Source organism: Nicotiana tabacum, chromosome 5, assembly GCF_000715075.1.
Source record: "Nicotiana tabacum cultivar K326 chromosome 5, ASM71507v2, whole genome shotgun sequence".
Taxonomy (NCBI): Eukaryota; Viridiplantae; Streptophyta; class Magnoliopsida; order Solanales; family Solanaceae; genus Nicotiana; species Nicotiana tabacum.
This window is the reverse complement of record NC_134084.1, coordinates 165,194,689-165,215,567: the sequence shown is the minus strand read 5'-3', so window position 1 is coordinate 165,215,567 and position 20,879 is coordinate 165,194,689. Positions and strand designations below refer to the sequence as shown.

The 20,879-nt window shown below is 36.7% G+C and overlaps 1 protein-coding gene and 1 pseudogene across 1 annotated transcript; both read right to left on the bottom strand.

Annotated features, from left to right (window-relative positions):
• Positions 1–7,151: 7,151 nt before the first annotated feature.
• Positions 7,152–12,029, bottom strand: LOC107759397 (putative protein S-acyltransferase 1). The gene is made up of 6 exons (XM_016577333.2): positions 11,617–12,029; positions 10,329–10,508; positions 9,937–10,245; positions 9,329–9,550; positions 8,441–8,897; positions 7,152–7,400 (listed from the first exon to the last, which is right to left on the bottom strand). Exons 1-5 carry the CDS (start codon positions 11,716–11,718, stop codon positions 8,460–8,462), a joined length of 1,251 nt encoding a protein of 416 aa, XP_016432819.1. The 5' UTR covers positions 11,719–12,029; the 3' UTR covers positions 7,152–7,400; positions 8,441–8,459.
• A 2,115-nt stretch (positions 12,030–14,144) lies between these two features.
• Positions 14,145–20,615, bottom strand: LOC107759396 (histone-lysine N-methyltransferase, H3 lysine-9 specific SUVH1-like; annotated as a pseudogene).
• Between the last annotated feature and the right edge of the window lie 264 nt (positions 20,616–20,879).

The window sequence follows — 20,879 nt, the reverse complement described above, 5'->3', positions numbered from 1 at the left end:
TTATTATTATAATTCCCTGCGAGAGGTGAATATTGCCGGGTGTAAAGTAAATGGTGTAATTAAACCAAATTATGTAATTATTTATACTCAATTCTTATGTTTGAACTTATGGCGAGTGGCAACAAATAATACAAAGCTACATACCCTTTCAAAATAAATTAAGACAACATAGAGTTAAAATATTTTGAATCATAAATCCATAACTAGCAAATATGATTATTTAAGTATGATATGGACAAGCCCGCAAACACAAAGAGAGAGACACACAAAAATAATTACTTTGTAAAGTAAGTCGTGACAAATATTCTTCTCGAGATTGGGATTGAAGAAAAATATTATTTAAGCTAATGAAGGAATTAAATATTATTTTAAAAAACTCTTTCATTTCTGTTTTATATTACGAAATAGAAAACCGTGTTTTCAATATTGTACAGTCTGGTGTTTGTTGTTTAGGCAAAAACGTGCAGGCACAGCACAATTCATTTGTCTTTCGGGGGGGGGGGGGGGAGGTTTTGTGATTTTTTTAAGTTTTTGTTATTTTTGAGATTCGATAGTCATGTATTCCACTGCTCATCGAGTTGGTGCTATGCACCCATAAGGATTGCGATGAAATGGTAAATACATTTTCATCATTAACTAAAGGTCTCGTGTTTGAACCTTAGGTATAGAGTAACCTTTGTTAGGGGGCACTTTACCCTCCCAATATAGGATTTTCCGGCACGAATCCGGATTTAGTCAAGTCCCAATGCAATTATCGAATACCGGGTGGGACCAAAAAAAGGCCGGAGATATGCAATGTGGGAAAAAGTAAAAATAGCACGGGCTAGCCAGTTTTCGGATTGCTAATTGAAAAATAGCTAGCGTTTGCAAAATCATCGAAAAATAGCCACTATTTTGCTGCAACATGGAAAGTTCCAGCATAATATATTGGAGATTGGTGCACCTATGTATGAACTTCCAGCATAACATGCTGGAACTGTTGCGGAAGCCAAATGTATATAGTGTGAATAAGTCACAACTACTATACCAAAAATTATGACAGCCACCAAATAATAAATAAGACAATAAAACAACAATAAAGGGAACACCAGAATTTACGAGGTTCGGCTAATTTTGCCTACTCCTCGGACACAACCAATATTTTATTTCACTCCAAAAATACAAGTGAAATAATACTAAAAAGAGAAGATACAAATGCCTTAAACAGATGAGAAGGCAAATGAGAGGTGTTTTTCAATCCTAAACATTAGGCCTTCTTTTATAGGGGAAAAATCCCCTCCAAACTTAACTCCCAACCAATGTGGGACTTTGGCATTTTGCCAAACTTCAACAAATCTCCACCTTGGCAAAATTCCACATTTTCAATTCTCTCTCAATAACAAATTTTGGTTGTGTCTTCATCTTCAATCTTCAGTGTTCAACAATGTTGATCAAATCCAAACAATGTTGAAACTTGACCGCAGTCACCACCTTTGTCAGCATATCAGCAGGATTCTCTGTATCATGAATTTTCTTCACCGTGACTCCACCTTCTTCTATGATTTCTCGTACGAAATGATACCGAACATCAATGTGCTTCGTCCTTGCATGATAAACTTGGTTCTTCGCTAATTGAATAGCACTTTGACTATCACAAAAAATTGTGATACCTTTTTGTTCAACACCAAGCTCCTTTAGCAATCCTTGAAGCCAAATTGCCTCTTTCACAGCATCTGTAATAGCCATGTACTCTGCCTCTGTTGTAGACAAAGCAATTGTTGACTGCAAAGTAGACTTCCAACTAACTGGTGCCTTTGCAAAAGTAAACACATAACCAGTAGTTGATCTTCGTTTGTCCATATCACCCGCAAAATCTGAGTCACAATATCCAACTACAGACTGATTGTCTTCCTGCTCAAAAACTAACCCGACATCTACAGTATTATGAATATACCGTAGAATCCACTTCACAGCTTGTCAATGCTCCTTCCCTGGATTGTGCATATATCTACTAATAACTCCAACAGCTTGTGAAATGTCAGGCCTTGTGCAAACCATTGCATACATCAAGCTACCAACAACATTTGCGTATGGTACCTTTGACATATACTCTCGTTCAGCTTCATCCATTGGCGACATAGTAGTACTTAGCTTAAAATGGGAAGCAAGTGGAGTACTAACTGGCTTAGTCTTGTCATCTATGCCAAAACGTTGAAGTACTCTCTTCAAATATTCCTTTTGAGATAAACAGAGTTTCTTTGAACGTCTATCTCTAATTATCTCCATGCCAAGAATTTTCTTTGCCTCACCCAAATCCTTCATCTCGAACTCCTTCTTCAGTTGAATCTTCAACTTATCAATTTCTTCCAAATTCTTGGAAGCTATCAACATATCATCAACATATAGGAGAAGATATACAAAGGAACCATCTTTAAGCTTGTGCAAATATACACAATGATCGTATTTGCTTCTCTTGTACCCTTGCCGCAACATAAACTCGTCAAATCGCTTGTACCATTGTCTAGAAGATTGTTTCAATCCGTACAACGTTTTTTCAAGTTTGCACACCATATTTTCTTTTCCAGCAACTTTGAATCCTTCTGGCTGAGTCATGTAGATTTCCTCCTCCAAGTTTCCATGTAAAAACGCAGTTTTTACATCCATCTGAACTAGTTCCAAATCCAATTGTGCTACCAAAGCCAACATAATTCTAATGGAGGAATGTTTTACAACTGGAGAAAACACTTCATTGTAATCAATTCCCTCCTTTTGAGCATATCCTTTGGCCACCAATCTTGCTTTGTAGCGAACATCTAATTGGTTAGGAAATCCTTCTTTCTTTGCAAATACCCATTTGCACCCAATTGCTTTCTTTCCCTTCGGGAGATTGGCCAATCTCCATGTATGATTCTGATGAAGGGACTGTATTTCATCATTCATGGAAATCCTCCACTTATCTTCTTCTGAACTTTGGACAGCGTCTTTATAAGTAGTAGGAACATCATCAGCTACAATTGAGGTTGCACAAGCAACCGTCTCTATGAGACGAACAGGTTTCGTTATTGTTCTTTTTGGCCTGCTGGTTGCTATTGATTCAAGTTGTTGTTGAGATTCCTGAGTTGGAATCTCCTCTACTGGCTCTCCTTCCAGAGGGTAATCTTCATTTGTTTCCTCTTCTGCTTCTTGTGTAGGAAAAATAAATTTTCCCTCAAACTCCACCTGCTTAGAAGCACCTTCATTTTGTTTGGTATCTTCTGTTACCTTATTTACCATAGCAAATTCATCAAAGGTAACATCTCTGCTGAATATTACTTTCTTTGTCATAGGACACCATAAGCGATATCCTTTGACTCCAGAAGTAATTCCCATAAAAATAGCCTTCTTTGCCCTTGGATCCAATTTTGACTCTGTCACATGATAATATGCAGTTGAGCCAAACACGTGCAAAGAGTTATAATCTACAGCAGGTTTTCCGTACCATTTTTCAAATGGTGTTTTGCCATCAATAGCAGCAGATGGTAGACGATTAATGAGGTGGCATGCATATGTAATTGCCTCAGCCCAAAATTCTTTGCCCAAGCCAGCATTGGACAACATACACCGTACCTTCTCCAGCAAGGTCCGGTTCATACGTTCTGCCACTCCATTCTGTTGTGGTGTATGTCTAACAGTGAAGTGTCGAACGATGCCATCATTTTCACAGACCTTATTGAAATGATCATTTTTGTATTCACCTCCATTGTCTGTGCGAATACACTTGATCCTCCTGCCTGTTTGATTCTCCACCATCGTCTTCCATTTGAGAAAAATTCCCAGCACTTCATCTTTGTTTTTCATTGTATACACCCACACTCTTCGAGAAAAATCATCAACAAAGGTTACAAAACAGTGCTTCCCACCCAATGAAGGTGTTTTGGAAGGACCCCAAACATCAGAGTGTACATAATCCAAAATGCCTTTAGTATTATGGATCGCTGTACCAAATTTAACCCTTGTCTGTTTCCCTTTGCCACAATGCTCACAAAACTCCAAGTTGCAAGCCTTTACTCCTTTTAACAATCCTTGATCTGATAGAGTTTTCAAGGATTTTCCTCCAGCATGTCCCAAGCGCATGTGCCATAGCTTGGTTGCTTCTGCCTCTTTGTCGTCACTGGATGTCACTGTCGCTGTCCCAATAACTGTACTGCCACGATAGCGATACATATTATTATTCTTCCGATTAGCCTTCATTACCACTAGTGCACCGGAGCATACTCTCATCACTCCATTTTCTGCAATGATTTTGAACCCTTTTGATTCTAGGGCTCCCACAGAGATGAGATTCTTCTTCAAATCCGGTACATATCGAACATCTATCAATGTTCTGATCATTCCATCATGGTTCCTTAATCGTATTGAACCAATGCCATATGAGGTAAGAGGGCTGTTATCCGCTGTGTGGATGACTCCATATTCTCCTTCTTGAAATTCCATGAACCAGTCCCTGTTGGGACACATATGATAGCTACAAGCCGAGTCCATCAACCATATGTCTGATGATGTTGATGACTCTGTTGTAACTAATGAGAAGTCTGAATCATCACAATCAGCTACATTTGAATCCATAATGGCCTTTCCATTGTTATGTTTGGCCTTATTCTTCAACTTCGGACAGTCTTTCTTCCAGTGCCCTTTTTCTCGACAAAAGGCACATTCATCTTTGCTGGGTCTGGATCTTGACTTGGATCTTCCCTTCTTTGTCCTCGTTTGATTTTGAGGACGACCCCTCACAAATAGTGTTTCTCCTTCTCCGCCCTTCTGTTTTTCTCGCTTTCTTTGTTCATAGCTGTACAAAGCTGAACAAACTTCTCTGAGAGAAATTTCGTCATTTCCATGGAGTAGAGTAGTTTCAAGGTGCTCGTACTCATCAGGAAGTGACGCCAACAACATTAAGGCCAAGTCACCATCATCATAAGTTGTATCCATATTTTGCAAATCTGTGACCAACTTATTGAAACTGGTGATATGTTCATTCATCGTGGTACCAGGAACATAGGTGAAGTGAAACAGTCTCTTCTTCATGTACAATTTATTTTGACTGTTTTTCTTCAAAAATTTATCCTCCAGTGCTTTCCATAATTTACTTGCAGAAGTTTCCTTTGTGTATGGATATTTCTGCTCTCTAGCAAGGTAGGATCGAATGGTACCGCAAGCAACACGGTTGATAATTCTCCAATCTTCTTCTCCAATAACATCTGGTTTCTTTTCTTCAATGGCCAGATCTAACCCTTGTTGAAAAAGGACATCTAGAACCTCGCCTTGCCACATCCCAAAATGTCCGGACCCGTCAAAAATTTCTACCGCAAATTTCGCATTTGACACAATTCTTGTCATAAGCGAAGATGCCAATGATGACGTATTGTTGACACTTGATGTAGATTCTTCTTGTTTATTGTCCCCCATATTTGACACAAATATTATTTAATAGCTGACGACACAAATCAAGATTATTTCCTTTCTGATGTAGAAGATCAGACTAAGCTGCAACTACAGAGCATACTGAGTAGAGCATACTCAGACATAACCTTGACTCAGTTACCAAGATAAATCTTTTCTGATGTGGAAGATCAGACTATGCTGCAACCACAGAGCATACTTAGACAGTACCTTGGCTCTGATACCAATTGTTGCGGAAGCCAAATGTATATAGTGTGAATAAGTCACAACTACTATACCAAAAATTATGACAGCCACCAAATAATAAATAAGACAATAAAACAACAATAAAGGGAACACCAGAATTTACGAGGTTCGGCTAATTTTGCCTACTCCTCGGACACAACCAATATTTTATTTCACTCCAAAAATACAAGTGAAATAATACTAAAAAGAGAAGATACAAATGCCTTAAACAGATGAGAAGGCAAATGAGAGGTGTTTTTCAATCCTAAACATTAGGCCTTCTTTTATAGGGGAAAAATCCCCCCCAAACTTAACTCCCAACCAATGTGGGACTTTGGCATTTTGCCAAACTTCAACAGGAACTCCAACACACGGAAAGTTCCAGCATAATATACTGGAGAATGGAGGACCCGTGAATGAACTTCCAGCATATTATGTTGAACCGGTATATTATACTGGAACTCCAGTATATTATGCTGGAATATTTTCTGGATTTTGAACAGTGTTTTCGTTCATATTTATCTTTACATGAAAAGTGGCTAAATTTCGATTACTTTTGAAACTATGACTATTTTCAATGACCACTTGTAAAACTGTCTATTTTTGAATTTCTCCCCGGAAGAAAAGGGTGAAAAATTTAGTGTTGAAAGGTTTATCTTTTAACCATTCTAATAATCATAACTGCAATATTAACTCTTTTAATTTAAATGCAATGTCTTGACCATTTAACTGTTTTTTAGATACATTCAGTATTTTTTACTAAAATTTTAATAGACAAGATGTCACAATTCAACCTAGGGTCGTGGTCTAGAAAGCTTAGCCTATCCGAGGGAACTTACTTACTTAACATTCTCGGTTCCAGAATTTTAAGTGTACAAATTCCTAAAGAAATCTCAATATTAATTGGATTAATGGACTGGGTTTCAATTTGAATATTTTTATACATTTAATGAATTTTTCAATACAAATACAATATCTAGACAAAAACTACTAGGTTCACGGGAACCCGTAGTTATTGTGTTGGATCCGCCCCTACGTAGCCAACAATACTCAAATTCAATTATGTCATATCAACACATTAATGTGTAGTTATGCGGTTAAACAACTCGCATACTATAGAAACTATTATAACCACACACATCCAATACTTATATCTTGAATCTCAACACAATCTCGACATAGTACTTGCCTCAAACTTATATAGGTGCATGGAGCGACTTTAGAAGTTAAATAAATAATTGTTCAAGACTTCTTTAAAACAGTCATCCTCTATATTAGCATCTCACTATAACGATCAAATTTTCTTTGGAACTAGTTTTTCATTTTATGTTATGATATATGTTCTCTGTAACAACAGTTTACTATAACAACCGTAAAATATTAGAACAAATATGGATGGATGGATGGATAGATAGATAGATAGATAGATAGATAGATAGATAGATAGATAGATAGATAGAAAAGCGTTAAATCTAAAACAAAACTAGAGAAAATGTAAACAAGGAGACAAGTTGGAAAGAACATAAATCATATAAATACTGTACAAGAGAGTACCCTCATTTAGCTCCAATTTCCCACTCTTTATGTTTCATTTATGTACCAAAGACTTTCCAAAAGTGTAATTTCCATATTTGAAGACATAAAAGGAAGCAACTACTCGCGTTTCAGCCTCCGCAAAATCAACTTGTGCATTCAAATAAGTCATCTGATGATGATGCCTTCACAAATGTCTGTCGATAAGCATCATTCATTCGCTCGACCTGTGAAAACATTGCAAGTTTCTGTCATTGACTTGTCTTAAAATGCATAATATGTAGTGTTGTCATCAATAAAGAGCAATGATCCCAAGTAAAAAGCACCACTGCTTTCAAAAACTAACCAAATTCAGAAAAAATCAGACTTCCAAAGTTTGAACCCGCAATATCAGAAACAATATATTCAGTGTAAAATGTTAAAACATAAGAAAATTGCCTAAAAATAAACAGTGAGTACCGTGATTATCAGTCATTGAAGTCAGAAACTGTCTAGTTTCTTGGTTACTTTAGTTTCATCAGAATCTAGTAAAATGAAATCATTCTTTCACAGGCTAAACATTGAGGGGAAAATATCATCTCTATTAACATTAGATATACAGGATAACGCAGCAAGTATTGCGATCCCAGTTACAATATCCGGATACCTGATGCAAGGTTGAAAATACAAGTGTGCAAGTGATAATAAGCACAATACAGCATGCAGACGATCGTTGAATAAATGTTAATGCAGTCACTTCAACATCCAGGCGTATTGCAAATTCAGCTGTGTGCACATAATCACTACTGCTAAAAATAGGTATGATGGATCTTTTCCACCTACCTGGTGGAATGACTCGAAAACTGAACTTGAGTAGCAAAAACCTTTGAATGGAGGATGTACAGCAGTCAGTACTTTAGAAGGGGCAGGGCGATGCACAAAGCATTCTGCATTCACGCAGGGTCTGGGGAAGAGTTGCACCCCTAGGGGGATCTAGACAGCCTACCCACTGATAGGCTGCTTCCATGGCTCGAACCCATTACGTATACGTCACACACAACAACTTTACCTTTACTCCAACGCTCCCCTTCAGTAGTCAGTACATTTGTTTAGATATATTCAAGTTTTACACTTTTACTATATTGAGAGTAAACTTTCGCCATATTTTCCAACTGAGGGGATTCGTAGTTAATCAAGAACAAGCTCAAGGCTGCTGCGTGTGGATAAGTAATTGGCCTTCTTATTAAACGCTAGATTAAAACTTTTATATAGTATAAGAAAAAACTACCTTTATCTATGCAGAATTGCTATGAAGATCCGTGGTTCCTGCCTTCATCAGTTCTGCCATCTTCCACTGTTCTTTGTCCATTTGAATGCATCGACTCTGCATCATTCGTGTCTTGATCATCAGGAAAGAAAAGAGGATCAAAATTTGCATTGTCACTCCTCGCCTTCTTCAAAGTGTCATCAATCCCACTATAATCCATATTCTGCAAAGTACCATCTTTTCCAAGTATGCCTCCCATCTCTAGATCAAATTTCCCTTTAGAGTTGATTGAACCGTATTTATGATTCATCGAGATGGATTTCACACTCGGATCGTCTTCTTCAATTACCCACTCACGGAAGTTGACCAAAGAAGGTGGGGGCTTAGAGCATAAGATTTCCTTGAGATTCTTCAAAATGCCACGACTGTATGGGTTCTCTTTCTTTTCATAACGATATCTGAAGTTTTCATACGTCGTCTGCAATAAGATGTGCAATACAAATAAGATGACCCTTTCCTTTTCGCAACCATAGAAGAGTCCATAAGAAACAAACATCATAAGAAGCCATAGAATAGTTTAGGGAACTGTATATTGTGACCACAAATAAAAGAACATTATGCTAAATGCTTTGCACTGGTTTTCTTGTTAAATTATCTTTTCAAATGTGTACATGAGGTGCATCCAACTATAGAAGTGTTTCTGAATGGACTGACTGGAAAGAAAATGCAGAAGTTCGTCAACATGTGATGTCAAATCCCCAAATTTCAAAAGAATCTCCAAGCAGCACATCACCAGAGATGTCGCATGAAAAAGCACACGAGGTTGAATTGATGCATTTGAATTTAAGTTGTTATCGACCAATTATGTTCTAGCTATACAAAACTACCATTGAAGAGCGAGAGTATAACCTGGTTGGTTGACATCAGGTAAAAATGGAAGACGCTTAGCCCTCCGACAAACCAGACAGCGATGAAGCAATATACAATCAAAATCACAGATATGATATCCCTTGACATAGCACGCAAAAAGCTTCCTGGTTGTCCAAGGAGGTTCAGCAGCGAAAATGTGAAAACATATATGCACAAAGTTGTTGTTGTTGATATGAATAGTATAAAGCACCGATAGTTGCGCTGCAACCAAAGCAACAAAAGGAAAAGGTTTAAGTGAAAGAGGGGAGCTTTCTTTTATAGCAGAACTCTACAGACAATAATTCAGCTTCTTTCCTGATCATATTATCGAATATTCAACTTCTGTTGAAACTTCAGATTTTTAATTTTGGTTCTACAGAATTAAGCCTGCATGAGAATAAGAATGCCAATATCCTTTTCCCTACTAGAGCAGAAGCTAATTAAATATTACTGATATCAATGTTTTAACGCCTAATAAATTGTTCTTGTGAACATGTATGTTGCGTTTATATTCTATTTTTCCAATTTCAAAGATAAAGAACCTGCTCTTGAAATATCAACAGAAGAGAGATAGTGAAACCATACTAAGAATTGAAAAGATGACTCACAACTCCAATACACTGGCCAACCCAGGGACAGTGATGATCAAATCTCTGAACGCAGTTGTTGCAAATTGAGCAATGAGAAGCACGTGGAGGACGATATAGCAAACATGTGTCGCAAAACTTGACTTTGATAGAATGACCGTTGATAAAAACATCCTTTGTTCTTGGTAACTTTACATCAGGGGCAGCATTGTTGACCCACTCCATAGATGCAGTACTTGTATTTAATATTTCATCCAAATCGGGTGGTCTTGAGTTCCTAGGAACTATTCCTGGATTGCTTGAAGATGTCATGAACAGAAAACTCAAGGCCTGCACTATGTCAATGTATTAGGTTTGAGCATTGTTAGTAGAAAGTTTTATGTGATTTTATCCTCAAGTACTTAATTACATACCAAAACTGACATGATGAGTCCCCCAATTAGTACAACATGCCCATATACTGGACTGACTTTTGGTATCATCAAAAGCATTTTTATGCAAAATGTCAATGCAGGAGCCCCTATCAGAAATGTTGATAAGTAGAGTGATGCTGCGTCGGGACCAAAGATCAATCTCCCCCCACAGAGAAATTTCTGAAACATTAGACAAAGCTTTTACGATTGAGCTATTCTGCATTAAAAGATAGGTAGTAATTGGCTGCTTGCTTTAGCTTATGATAAATGAAGCAATATGAATTTGTAAAAGCCCCTATTACATGTTGCGGATGCTCTTGCACCCAGTGGCGAAACCACATGGTCATAAGGGTGGCCAGTTGACCACCCTTCGTCGAAAAATTACACTGTATATATAGGTAAAATAGTACGTTTTAGAGTTATATAACACATACTGAAGCTTCGCCACGGCTTGCACCTAATGATAACCGAGATCGTAAGTGAGTGAATTCACTTTCTTCCACGTGCAAAACTTCGATCTACACTGATCATAAAGCACCTTTATTTAAGTTCATATATTGGCATGCTTTAGCACAAATCTCTTTCTCAAAGGCCAAAGGCCAATTACTACTAAACTAATCTAGAACTAACCCTGGACATCTTCCTCAAAGATGATGTCATTTACTATGGGATAAGGTAGAAGGGGATCCATGGAGTACTGAGCTGACCTTCGAGGGTGCGGTCCTTTCCCAAACCCTGTGTAAATGGGGTCTGCTTTGTGCACTGGGCTGCCCTTTTATGGGATAAGGTAATTGAACCTCAAATCAGTGACACATTTCTCATTTAATTTCAGCTTTCCTTTTTGTTAAAGGATCAGGTAGAACTTAAACACTAGCAATAGACTCTTGGCTTTCTCTTGATCCACCAAGCGAAAAAGTTAAATCAGATCATATGTAAGATTTTGCACAAGGCTCATTCTAAGGACCAGCCCGATGCACTAAGCTCCCGCTATGCGCGGGGTCCGGGGAAGGGCCGGACCACAACGGTCTATTGTACGCAGCCTTAGCCCGCATTTCTGTAAGAGGCTGATTTCACGGCTTGAACCCCTGACCTCCTGGTCACATGGCAGACACTTTACCAGTTATGCCAAGGCTCACCTTCGTGCACAAGGCTCATTCTAATAACCATAATAAATTTGTTAAGAGAATTTAATAGCTTTTAGACAAATTTCTTTCATACACCTTTACATGCAATGCAATGAATTTCTTCAAAAAGGAAGATAAAGAAAAGAAAAAAAGAGAGAGCTTACGTTGCGACCCTTCCAAACTTGATAAAGCCTTTTCTTCAATATAGGAGGGTCCATAGATTTGGAAGAAAGAGCCAAATCTTGATTTGTGATCCCACTTCCCATCACAATAAATCTAAAAAAGTTGAAGCTTAGAAATTTATATACTTTGTTATTTTATTATTATAGACGTAAAACCATACCCATAACTTATATAATTGAGATCAAAAAAATCAAGATTCTATATTGTGGGGTGCTGGTGCCAAAAAAAAACTTAGGAGAGGAGGAAGAAGAAGAAAAAGGAAAGCAGGATTTGTCTCTCTCCCCTCTATTCTCTTAGTGCCCCCCTATTTTTCTCTCTCTCTTTTTTGATCAAAACCAGCATTCGCAGCTCTACATGCTGACGACAAAACTGAACCCAAGAATGATGTTTCCTCTTCTTTTTTCTCTCATTACCGTTAAAAAAAGTTGGAGTATAATTCTCTTATTCATTCGCACATTTCGCGCGGATTATCTTTTAATGGAGAGAGGTCTTAACTTTCAATCTGGTTTAGTTCAGCCCTTGATATTAATCTTTTAGGAACAAAAGGCAACTCAATTCTCTGTGCATAATTAGGAATTTTCCCTTAGCGAGTCTAGTCGAAGCGGATCAAAAATCAGCAGTGGTGTCAATATTCAAATTCTATGTTTTTATCAATAACAAGTACTCCTGTATTTTATTTTATATACGGTATAATTTTTCGGCAAAGAGTATTTAGTTGACCACACATAGCTTCACCCATTCAACTCAATCAGATCAGTGATTTATTTCCCAGAAAAAATATCATGATAATCACATTGATTTATTAACTTACAAGTAAAAGAAAATGGTATTTGGACATTCAAAATTATAAATCTCAATATTTAGTCATTTACTAGTAACTAAAAAATTATTAACTCAAATTTTCTTCTATTGCGGTGGCTCAAATTACGACAAGATATTTCTATAATTGTATCATTGGAATTCCCGATTAAAAGCAACACAATACAACAACAACAACCCAGTGAAATCCCACAAGTGGAAACTGAGAAGGGTAGTGTACGCAGACTTTACCTTACTCCGAAGGGAAAGCAACACAACACAATCTATATTCTATATTTATATAGAATAGGAAAGGCAAAACAATGTTAGAATGCCAAGTGGCATAACCACAATTCAACAATTGTTAAATTTTAGGACAAACTTCCAATATATTTGGAAATTCAAAAATAATTTAAAATAGAAAATAATTTGAATTTTTTGAACCTTCCCACTTAACTACAACATGGACTCCCACGTTGGATTCAAACTCTTTTTGGGCATTTTTTAAAAATCATTTACTAAACCTTAAAATTAAAAAAAAAATTACTCCAAGTCTAAATCATTAAATTTACTTTTTCAGACGTTGCGAGAATGTAGTAAAATACTTTTTAAAAATTAATTTACATATTTGATATTCTACTTTTTAAAATTATTTATTAAACCTGAAAATTTAAGAACATAATAATTACTTCAAGTCTAACTTATTAAATATACTTTCTCAGACGTTGCGAGAATGTAGTGAAATAGTTTTAAAAAATTATTGTACATATTTGATACTGTATCTTATCATCTAAAGACAACACGGTAATAAGCTTAATAGCCTGTTTGGGGTGTGTGTTCATTTTCCTTTAAAAAAATTTATTTTGTATTACCCCAAAATTTCCCACGTTTATAAATGTCCCACGTTTGTTGGCAATGGGAGAAATTTATACGTTCAATTACTTTATTTTTTATAAAACTTGGCAATTACGAATAAATAAAAACTTTCTTCCATTGTTGGAATCGGCAATTTTTACAATTTATTTACGAAGAAAAAGGAGAAACATTTATATATTATTAAAATAAGAGAAAAAGTCTTCACAGGTTATTATTACTTCACACAAAATAAAATATATAATAATGAAATAATCACAACAAACATAGTAAAGAATGTAAAAATTAAAACTTTATATTGAAAATAGATTCTATATTTTCTATCTATATATAATAGGAGAGACAAAACATGTATGAGATGATAAGTCTCATCACCAGAAAAATTCTCATTTTTAAAACCAAAATATATCTTATATAATAGGAGAAGCAAAACAAAGAAAGGATGATCAGAAAAATTTCAATTTTAAAAAAGCAAAATCTATCTATGTCAAACAAGGATAGGATGATAAGTGTCATCACCAGAAAAATCCAAATTTTAAAAAGCAAAATAAATAAATTATAGGAGAGACAAAACAATGGATATCGATTGCATTTACATGTTCATAAAATAATACCATTCGCATGCTTCTTTGTGTATATCGTATTTTTCAAGCAATATTTTCTAATAAAAATTATGTTGGGAATGAATACTAGTAAGATTAATAAGGAAAGCAGCTTGATTCCAGTAGTCTACTATTCATGAGAAGGTCTAGGCCAAACTGTAAACAAAGTTTAGGCGTGACTATCTTCCCTCTATAGGTTATCAAATAACTTAAAATGAAGGGAAAAAGTGCCATGCAACAGCAACAAAATAACACTACAGTTTAATACAATGATATGGAATAGTACAATAACATCAACTAGCCGAAGATGGGGAAAATTATGAAGAGCAATAACCTGCCTTCAGTTGGTTTTACCCTGTCAATACATTGATATGGAATAGTACAATAACATCAACTAGCCAGCCGAAGATGGGGAAAATTATGAAGAGCAAAGACCTGCCTTCATTTGGTTTTACCCTGTCAATAACAATCCTAAGTTTTAATACATCAAAAGCTACAAAAGGTCTCGCGTTGTTGCAAGCGATAAGCTACAATATCCTGGTCTGGCTTCCAGTGATGACATAATTAATACTACTAGATTTCAATGGCTATCCATTTTGAGGGTGCATCAAAAGTCCAAAACCTTGCTCCTACCTTCAACTACTGATCAACTGCAAGAGGAAAACCAACATGTTTAGTGTTATTGTCCATGACTATCAAAGAACACAGGAAAAGAGAAGATCAAATGGCAAGAAAGGAATGAATCAGAGAAAGGAGAAAAGAGGAGGAATTCAGACAACTTCGGTAAAGAAATCAGTTGATTTAAGGTGCAATGCTCCATCTCATTTTATTTGCTCTACTTCCTATTTTAGTCAATTCCAAAAAGTAGCTTTTCTTGACCTTAAAACACTCAAATTGACATACAATAAGGTGAACATTCACATTAACATTCAAACACTCATATATCACTTTATACTTGTTTGGATTTGATGCAACTTTTTATATGTTTAATTTCACCCATTTTCTAACTAGTATTATTTTAACATATTCCTAAAAACTTCAAAGACAGTAAGCACATTTCAAGGCGATCATCACCACATTTAAATAAATCGGGATGGAGGATAATCATTATATCTACTCTCTCAATGCACATTGGATAGTCTACCCATATTAAACAAAAGTAACAAAAGCAAAAAAGAAAAACACATTCCTTTTCCTCAGATCCACTATCTGACTGGTTTTTCTTCTCTGATTTCCAGCTTAATTCAAAATTTAACTAAATTGGTTTTTTCTCCTAAATTAAAAAACAAATAGGTTTGGGGGATAAATGGATCATGTGGATGAAGACTTGTATATCAACTGTAGCTCTCTATACTAATCAATGGCACTCCAGTAGGTTTTTTCGCCCCTACAAGGGGATTAAGGCATACTATATCATCTTTCTTAATGTTATTGGTTATGGAGACTTTCAATAAATGCTTATGATTACAGGCTGTAAAATTGATGGAGAAGCGGGAAACTATGTGGAAATGTCTCACATTTCGTACCGGGCTGGTAATATTGGTTCCTATGTGGCGCAAGACTTTGCTTAAAAGCTATCTAATTGGTGGCCTTTTTGGCAATTTCTGGCCTACACATTTATCTCAGAGCAAGCAGATCTTTCCCGTTAACTGTAAACAAAATATACAAGAATTGGCCGAGATAATGAGATGCAGGGGAGAAATATTTCCAACAGTTTACTTTGGGATCACCTGTTGGAGCCAGATACAAAGATTCAGGGGTGTGGAAAAGAATCGTGGCGAAGTGTAAGGAAAGCTGAAACCTTGGGGAAAACAGAGAATTGGTTGGAACTTTTACATACTTGACGTCAAGTTACACATAAGTAGATGCAATTTTCTAGGGGACAGAAATAAAATCAACTTAATAAGTGGAGCACAGTGACGAAAGCCAAACCAGATGGTGATTTGGGTATTAAGAACTTTAGATTACATAATAAAAGTCTCTCAGTCAAATGGCATTGGAGATTCATCTATGGAAAGCATAGCTATGGAAAAGAGTGATCAAACCAAACATGGAATGGAGAATAGATGGTGCTCAAAGCCAATTAACAGGTCATATGGTGTGGCTGTTGGGAGATAAATCAGAAATTTGCGCAATCAATTTTTGGACAGAATAAGATTCAAAGTTGGAAATGGTGAAACATCAGATTGTGGCTGGATAAATGGATGGATAATGGTACGTTAAAAGACAACTTTCAGGTCTCTTCAATCTAGCAAATATAAAGAGATTACAATTGCACAGTGATTGGAGTGGATGGATGGAAGATAGAACTAAGAAAAAACTTTAATAATTGGAGAATTGATAGGGTTACATTACTACTACAAATACTGGATTAAGAAACTGTGTTAAACACAGGAAGGATTCCTTATGGTGGAAGGAAAAAGCAAAAGTAAATTTTCTGTCAAATTTTGCTACCAAACCTTGATAAGGAGGAGATTGACAAGTCAGACCACTTTTTTCCCTAGAAATATTTAAGGAGAACAAAACCCCCAACAAAAGTGGCTCGTTTAAAACGGATAGCAGTGCATGAGGCTTCACACACATGACAATCTACAAAATTAGGATTTAATAAATGCAGCAGGTGTTTCTTCTGCAAAGAAGACGCTAAATCAGCAAGACACAAATTGCTGCATTGCATTTTCATGGCAAATATATAGCATGTTTATGAATATCTATTGAGTTCACGGGGTGACGCAGGGGAATGTAAAACGAGCAGGCTAGCTCACAGGAATAAAATGTTAAGAAAGGAACACAGAGAGCTGTGGGGAACAATCCTTTAAGTATTTCTGGCAAAGTTTGGTTAGAGAGGTATCTTGGATATTTTTTAGGAGAAAATAGAAAATATTTCTTTTGTAAAATACAGATGTCCATATAATTTAAAATTATGGGGTAGAGGAAATGATGTAAATGACATAGAATCAATGCTAGATTTCTTAGATGGTCAAGATGGTTCGTGAAGGAATACAGATTCTTCTCGTATACATTTTGTACCTAGCAGTATACCTTCTAGGTACTGAAATTTTATTTACTAAATAAAATTTACCTTACTAGTCAAGAAAAAAAGATAATTTTAGACTAGGAAGATGCTCATTTTACAAACCATGACACATCAACCACACATCTTGCCTCCCTTGCTAGCAATATGAACTAAAATTTCAGGTGAATAAGTATGGTCTAGATCTCCAAGGTACTAAGGTTTAAGGATGACAGGTTAACATCTCTAAGTTCTCCTTAGTCAAATCTCTAGCCAAGAAACACCTTCAGACTCCTCCATCATGAGCATGAAAATATTTCAGACACTTTCACTAATAATATTCCACTAGACCATTCCCAATTTCTAACAGCTCATATTCATTAAACTCGAAGTTAAATCAACATCTTAGCCAATTAACTTTCAACGACTACCTTCTAATTTAAACGCCCAATCAATTCTTAAGTCCCTGTGTTCTGTGCCTCTATCAAATTGTGTCCCACAAAATGGTATGTAAGGACTGTAAAAATCGGATTCAAGAAAAAGAGAATGGCAGCAAACTAGTGAAGATGAAGGGAAAGATAGAAACCTTGCAACCTTATCTGAGCAGGCCCAACGGATAAATCAAAAAGTAGAAAAAAGTCATCTTCAGAAACACTTCAATTCATAAACTCAATGAAGATAAAGCAACTTTAGACTGCTAAAATGCTATTCAGATTTCTGCATAACTTATGTTCACATGATAACTAGCAAACATGGATTAAAACTCAAAACGAGCAGAAAAATAAAAAAAATAAGATATTTTCAAATTTAAAAAGGAAACCAAACCTTGATTCAGTGGTGACCAGTGAACTTCATTTCTTTCATCAGACCATGACAACTAGTAAAAGTAACCTCTGCAGTTCAATGACCCACACAAGCACTTCTTCCTCCTACAGTCTGCTTTGTCTGGCGGAACCATGCCATAATCAAAAGTCAATTCTTGCATGGGAGGAATATGCCTAATGGCAAAAAAGGCAATGTAGTAGTATGTCTCATTGTTATTTTCACGTACAACAAGCTGCCAGAATACGTTAGGTGAACAACTATGGTTCATAAAACGAGCAACATTGCCACCCTTTTTTGCACTTATTACAAGGGGATACGGGACCTTTTTCGATACATCGTTATAATCACGCACAGGTTCCAATGGCTCATACATGCGGGTAGCATCAAATATATAATCATCGTCACCGTCATTGCCAAGCTCACCTACCCTAGACTCTTCAACGACTTCTCCGGCATATTCACAAATAAAGCCACCTCCACGTATGGGATCCCAAGACCTAAGTCCCCAACCTCTATTTTTTGTTTTGAAGACCTCCACACGCGCTTTAGGACCTGCTTGAGACATTCGATTTCGGCAATTCGGAGGGCATGAACAGGCAGAACCACAGTCATGTATCAAGGTTTTGTAACTCACAAGAACTCCAAGTGAACTAAAGGGCAAAAAGCCTCCGTTTTTCTGAATGCAAGGGCAAGTGGACCCTCCAGGTTGGCATCCGCCAACACATTGACAACCCATGGATGGATTAGGCTTCATATAAGGTTTTGAGTACTTCAGACTAGGGATATATGTGAAATAAGCAGGTCCCTTCTCATCATCAACATCATTTACAAGACAAACAGGTTGACTCTCTGCACCAGATGTTAGGTCAGGTAGGATAACTCCAACACGTGTCGCTGTTCCATCCCTCCATTGCTGAATTGATTTCCACAATGTAAATGCTTCAGGCTGCCCAGGTACTCTAAGCAATTTGTACCTGAAAATGCTGCAGTCGCCCAATTTGCTTTTCTCTGCCCATGATTCCTGGATCCTGTAAAGGCCATCATACATATAAATCTTCCCCCTCGGATTTGTAACATCTATAACACCCCTAATTACTCTCACCTCATTTCCGCGATGCATACTCTTTTCCAAAGCAAGATTACCCCTCTCAAGTTTCTGATCAAACATTTGGCCATCTCGTCTCTGAACTCCACCCTGGCCAGTATAAATTAGCACATCCCCATCATCCCCTTCATCATCATATCCTCCAGAGGCCACTATGCTAACAGCAATAGGCTCTTCATCCCCTGTAAGTCTGACACTCATATAATCTATCCCAGCCATACTAGGTGCATGCAAACCAACTAGGCACAATTCCATCCTGAAGAAGAATATGTCACCAACTTCAATCCCAGGTACATTTCCAATCCTCTTTGTCTGATTTGTCCGAGCTCCCCTTGTCATCAGCAAATTAGCAGCCTTTAGGTCCGGCCTTCTTGCAGAACCTGGAGTCTCACCCCTTTTCTCATCAATCTGGGTCAACCTTCTACGAAACACATCAAATGCCAATAGTATTCGCCCAACTAGCTCCTTATCACCATCAGCTTTCTTAACCTGATCGACATCGACAAGTTTAAAGGACGCAAGCAGCTGATTTAGTATTGGATCGACATCCACTTCGACATGGGAGTTAGCTGGATGACTCATCCTAGTCTTTCTCGGTCTTCCCCTTTTTTTCCTGTACTTGTGTCTTCTACATCATTAACGTGCACGCTATAGCCACTGCCGAATTGGTCGCTCTGATTCTGTGAATCAGAGACACCATCATCTTCTGCAGCTAAGACATTCGTAGCACGAGGTCTGCCGGGCCTCCTTGGCCCAGTGTCTCCATTCGCAGTTGGAGTTCTGAATGAATTTAAAGGAACTGGAGATATAGGCGTCCCAAAACCAAAAGATTCCTGATTTTCACCTGATCTTCCGGATCCATTTGGGGCCAAAAATGGATAAAACGGAGAAACCCCAGGTGGGAAAGGACCACTTGGAGGAACACACACAAAAGGTGAGGGTTGAGGAGTTGAAACAGATGACATTCCATTTGGGGATGGAAAAACAGGCATAAGACATCTCATAGGCTTAACATCTAAAACCTTAGACTTGTCAATGGACCCTGCTGGTGGAACAGAGTCTGAACCAAAGCCTTGATCCATTTCAATCGAAATCAATAGCCACAACAACAAAGATCACAGCTTTCACTCACATTAATAACCCAAATACAAAGCTCTGCACTTTTTCCTGTTACCACCTAGATCCATGCACAATCTCCAATTACTACAGCAAGAAAAAAAAGTAAGAAAACCATTAAAAAAAATACAATTCTAGGACATCATGCACCAATAAAAAGGCTAAAGATGCAAACTTTCTGCTCAAGAATGGCTACGTTGACTGAAAATCCAAATAAAAACTCACAATTTAAGGGAAATGAACAGGAACAAGCCCTAAATGGAGCTAACCCTAGAAACCCAGCAAAAATTCCACCAAAATTTAGAAAAAACAACATGCAAAAGGACAAAATAAGCTAAACCCAACTCAAGATTTTGTAATAGGAACCCTTCATAGTATAATGACAATAAAAAGAAAAATAATTTACAAAAAAAATAATGAAAAATTATCAGAAACAAAATAAGTCTCAAATGGATCAGAAATTCAAGCATTTTCAGTCAAACGAAACGATCTTGAAAAGGATAAGTACCTGGGCAAATTTGGGAAAACGATCTTTGAACCACACAGAGAGCTTTTCAAGAAGAATTGCGTTTAGTGTGTTGTGAAGTTGACAGCTTTGGCATACTTCAATGCTTACAGTGTGGGAGATTTTGAATACAGAGAAAATTAGGAGTGTGTCTTACAGTATCTTTGTCACGTGCCGGCTGCTAACACAAAGTACAGTGATATACTCCTCACTTTCCTTATTTCATTTTATGTGATACATTTTTTAAATGTGGTTGAAAATAATTTAACTTTATATATATATATAGTATTTTATTTCAAAAAAAAATCTTATAGTCATGTAAATATTATGATATATTTATCATTATAAGTTTCAACATTTTATAGCATATTTAACGCTACATATTTTAAAAATATATTTCTTTCTTA

Coding starts and splice junctions, on each gene's coding strand:
- LOC107759397 (XM_016577333.2), bottom strand. CDS start 11,718: ATGGGAAGTGGGATCACAAATCAAGATTTGGCTCTTTCTTCCAAATCT. Junction 10,246..10,328: donor GACTCATCATGTCAGTTTTG/GTATGTAATTAA, acceptor GACATAGTGCAG/GCCTTGAGTTTTCTGTTCAT. Junction 9,551..9,936: donor TTGGCCAGTGTATTGGAGTT/GTGAGTCATCTT, acceptor CTTTGGTTGCAG/CGCAACTATCGGTGCTTTAT.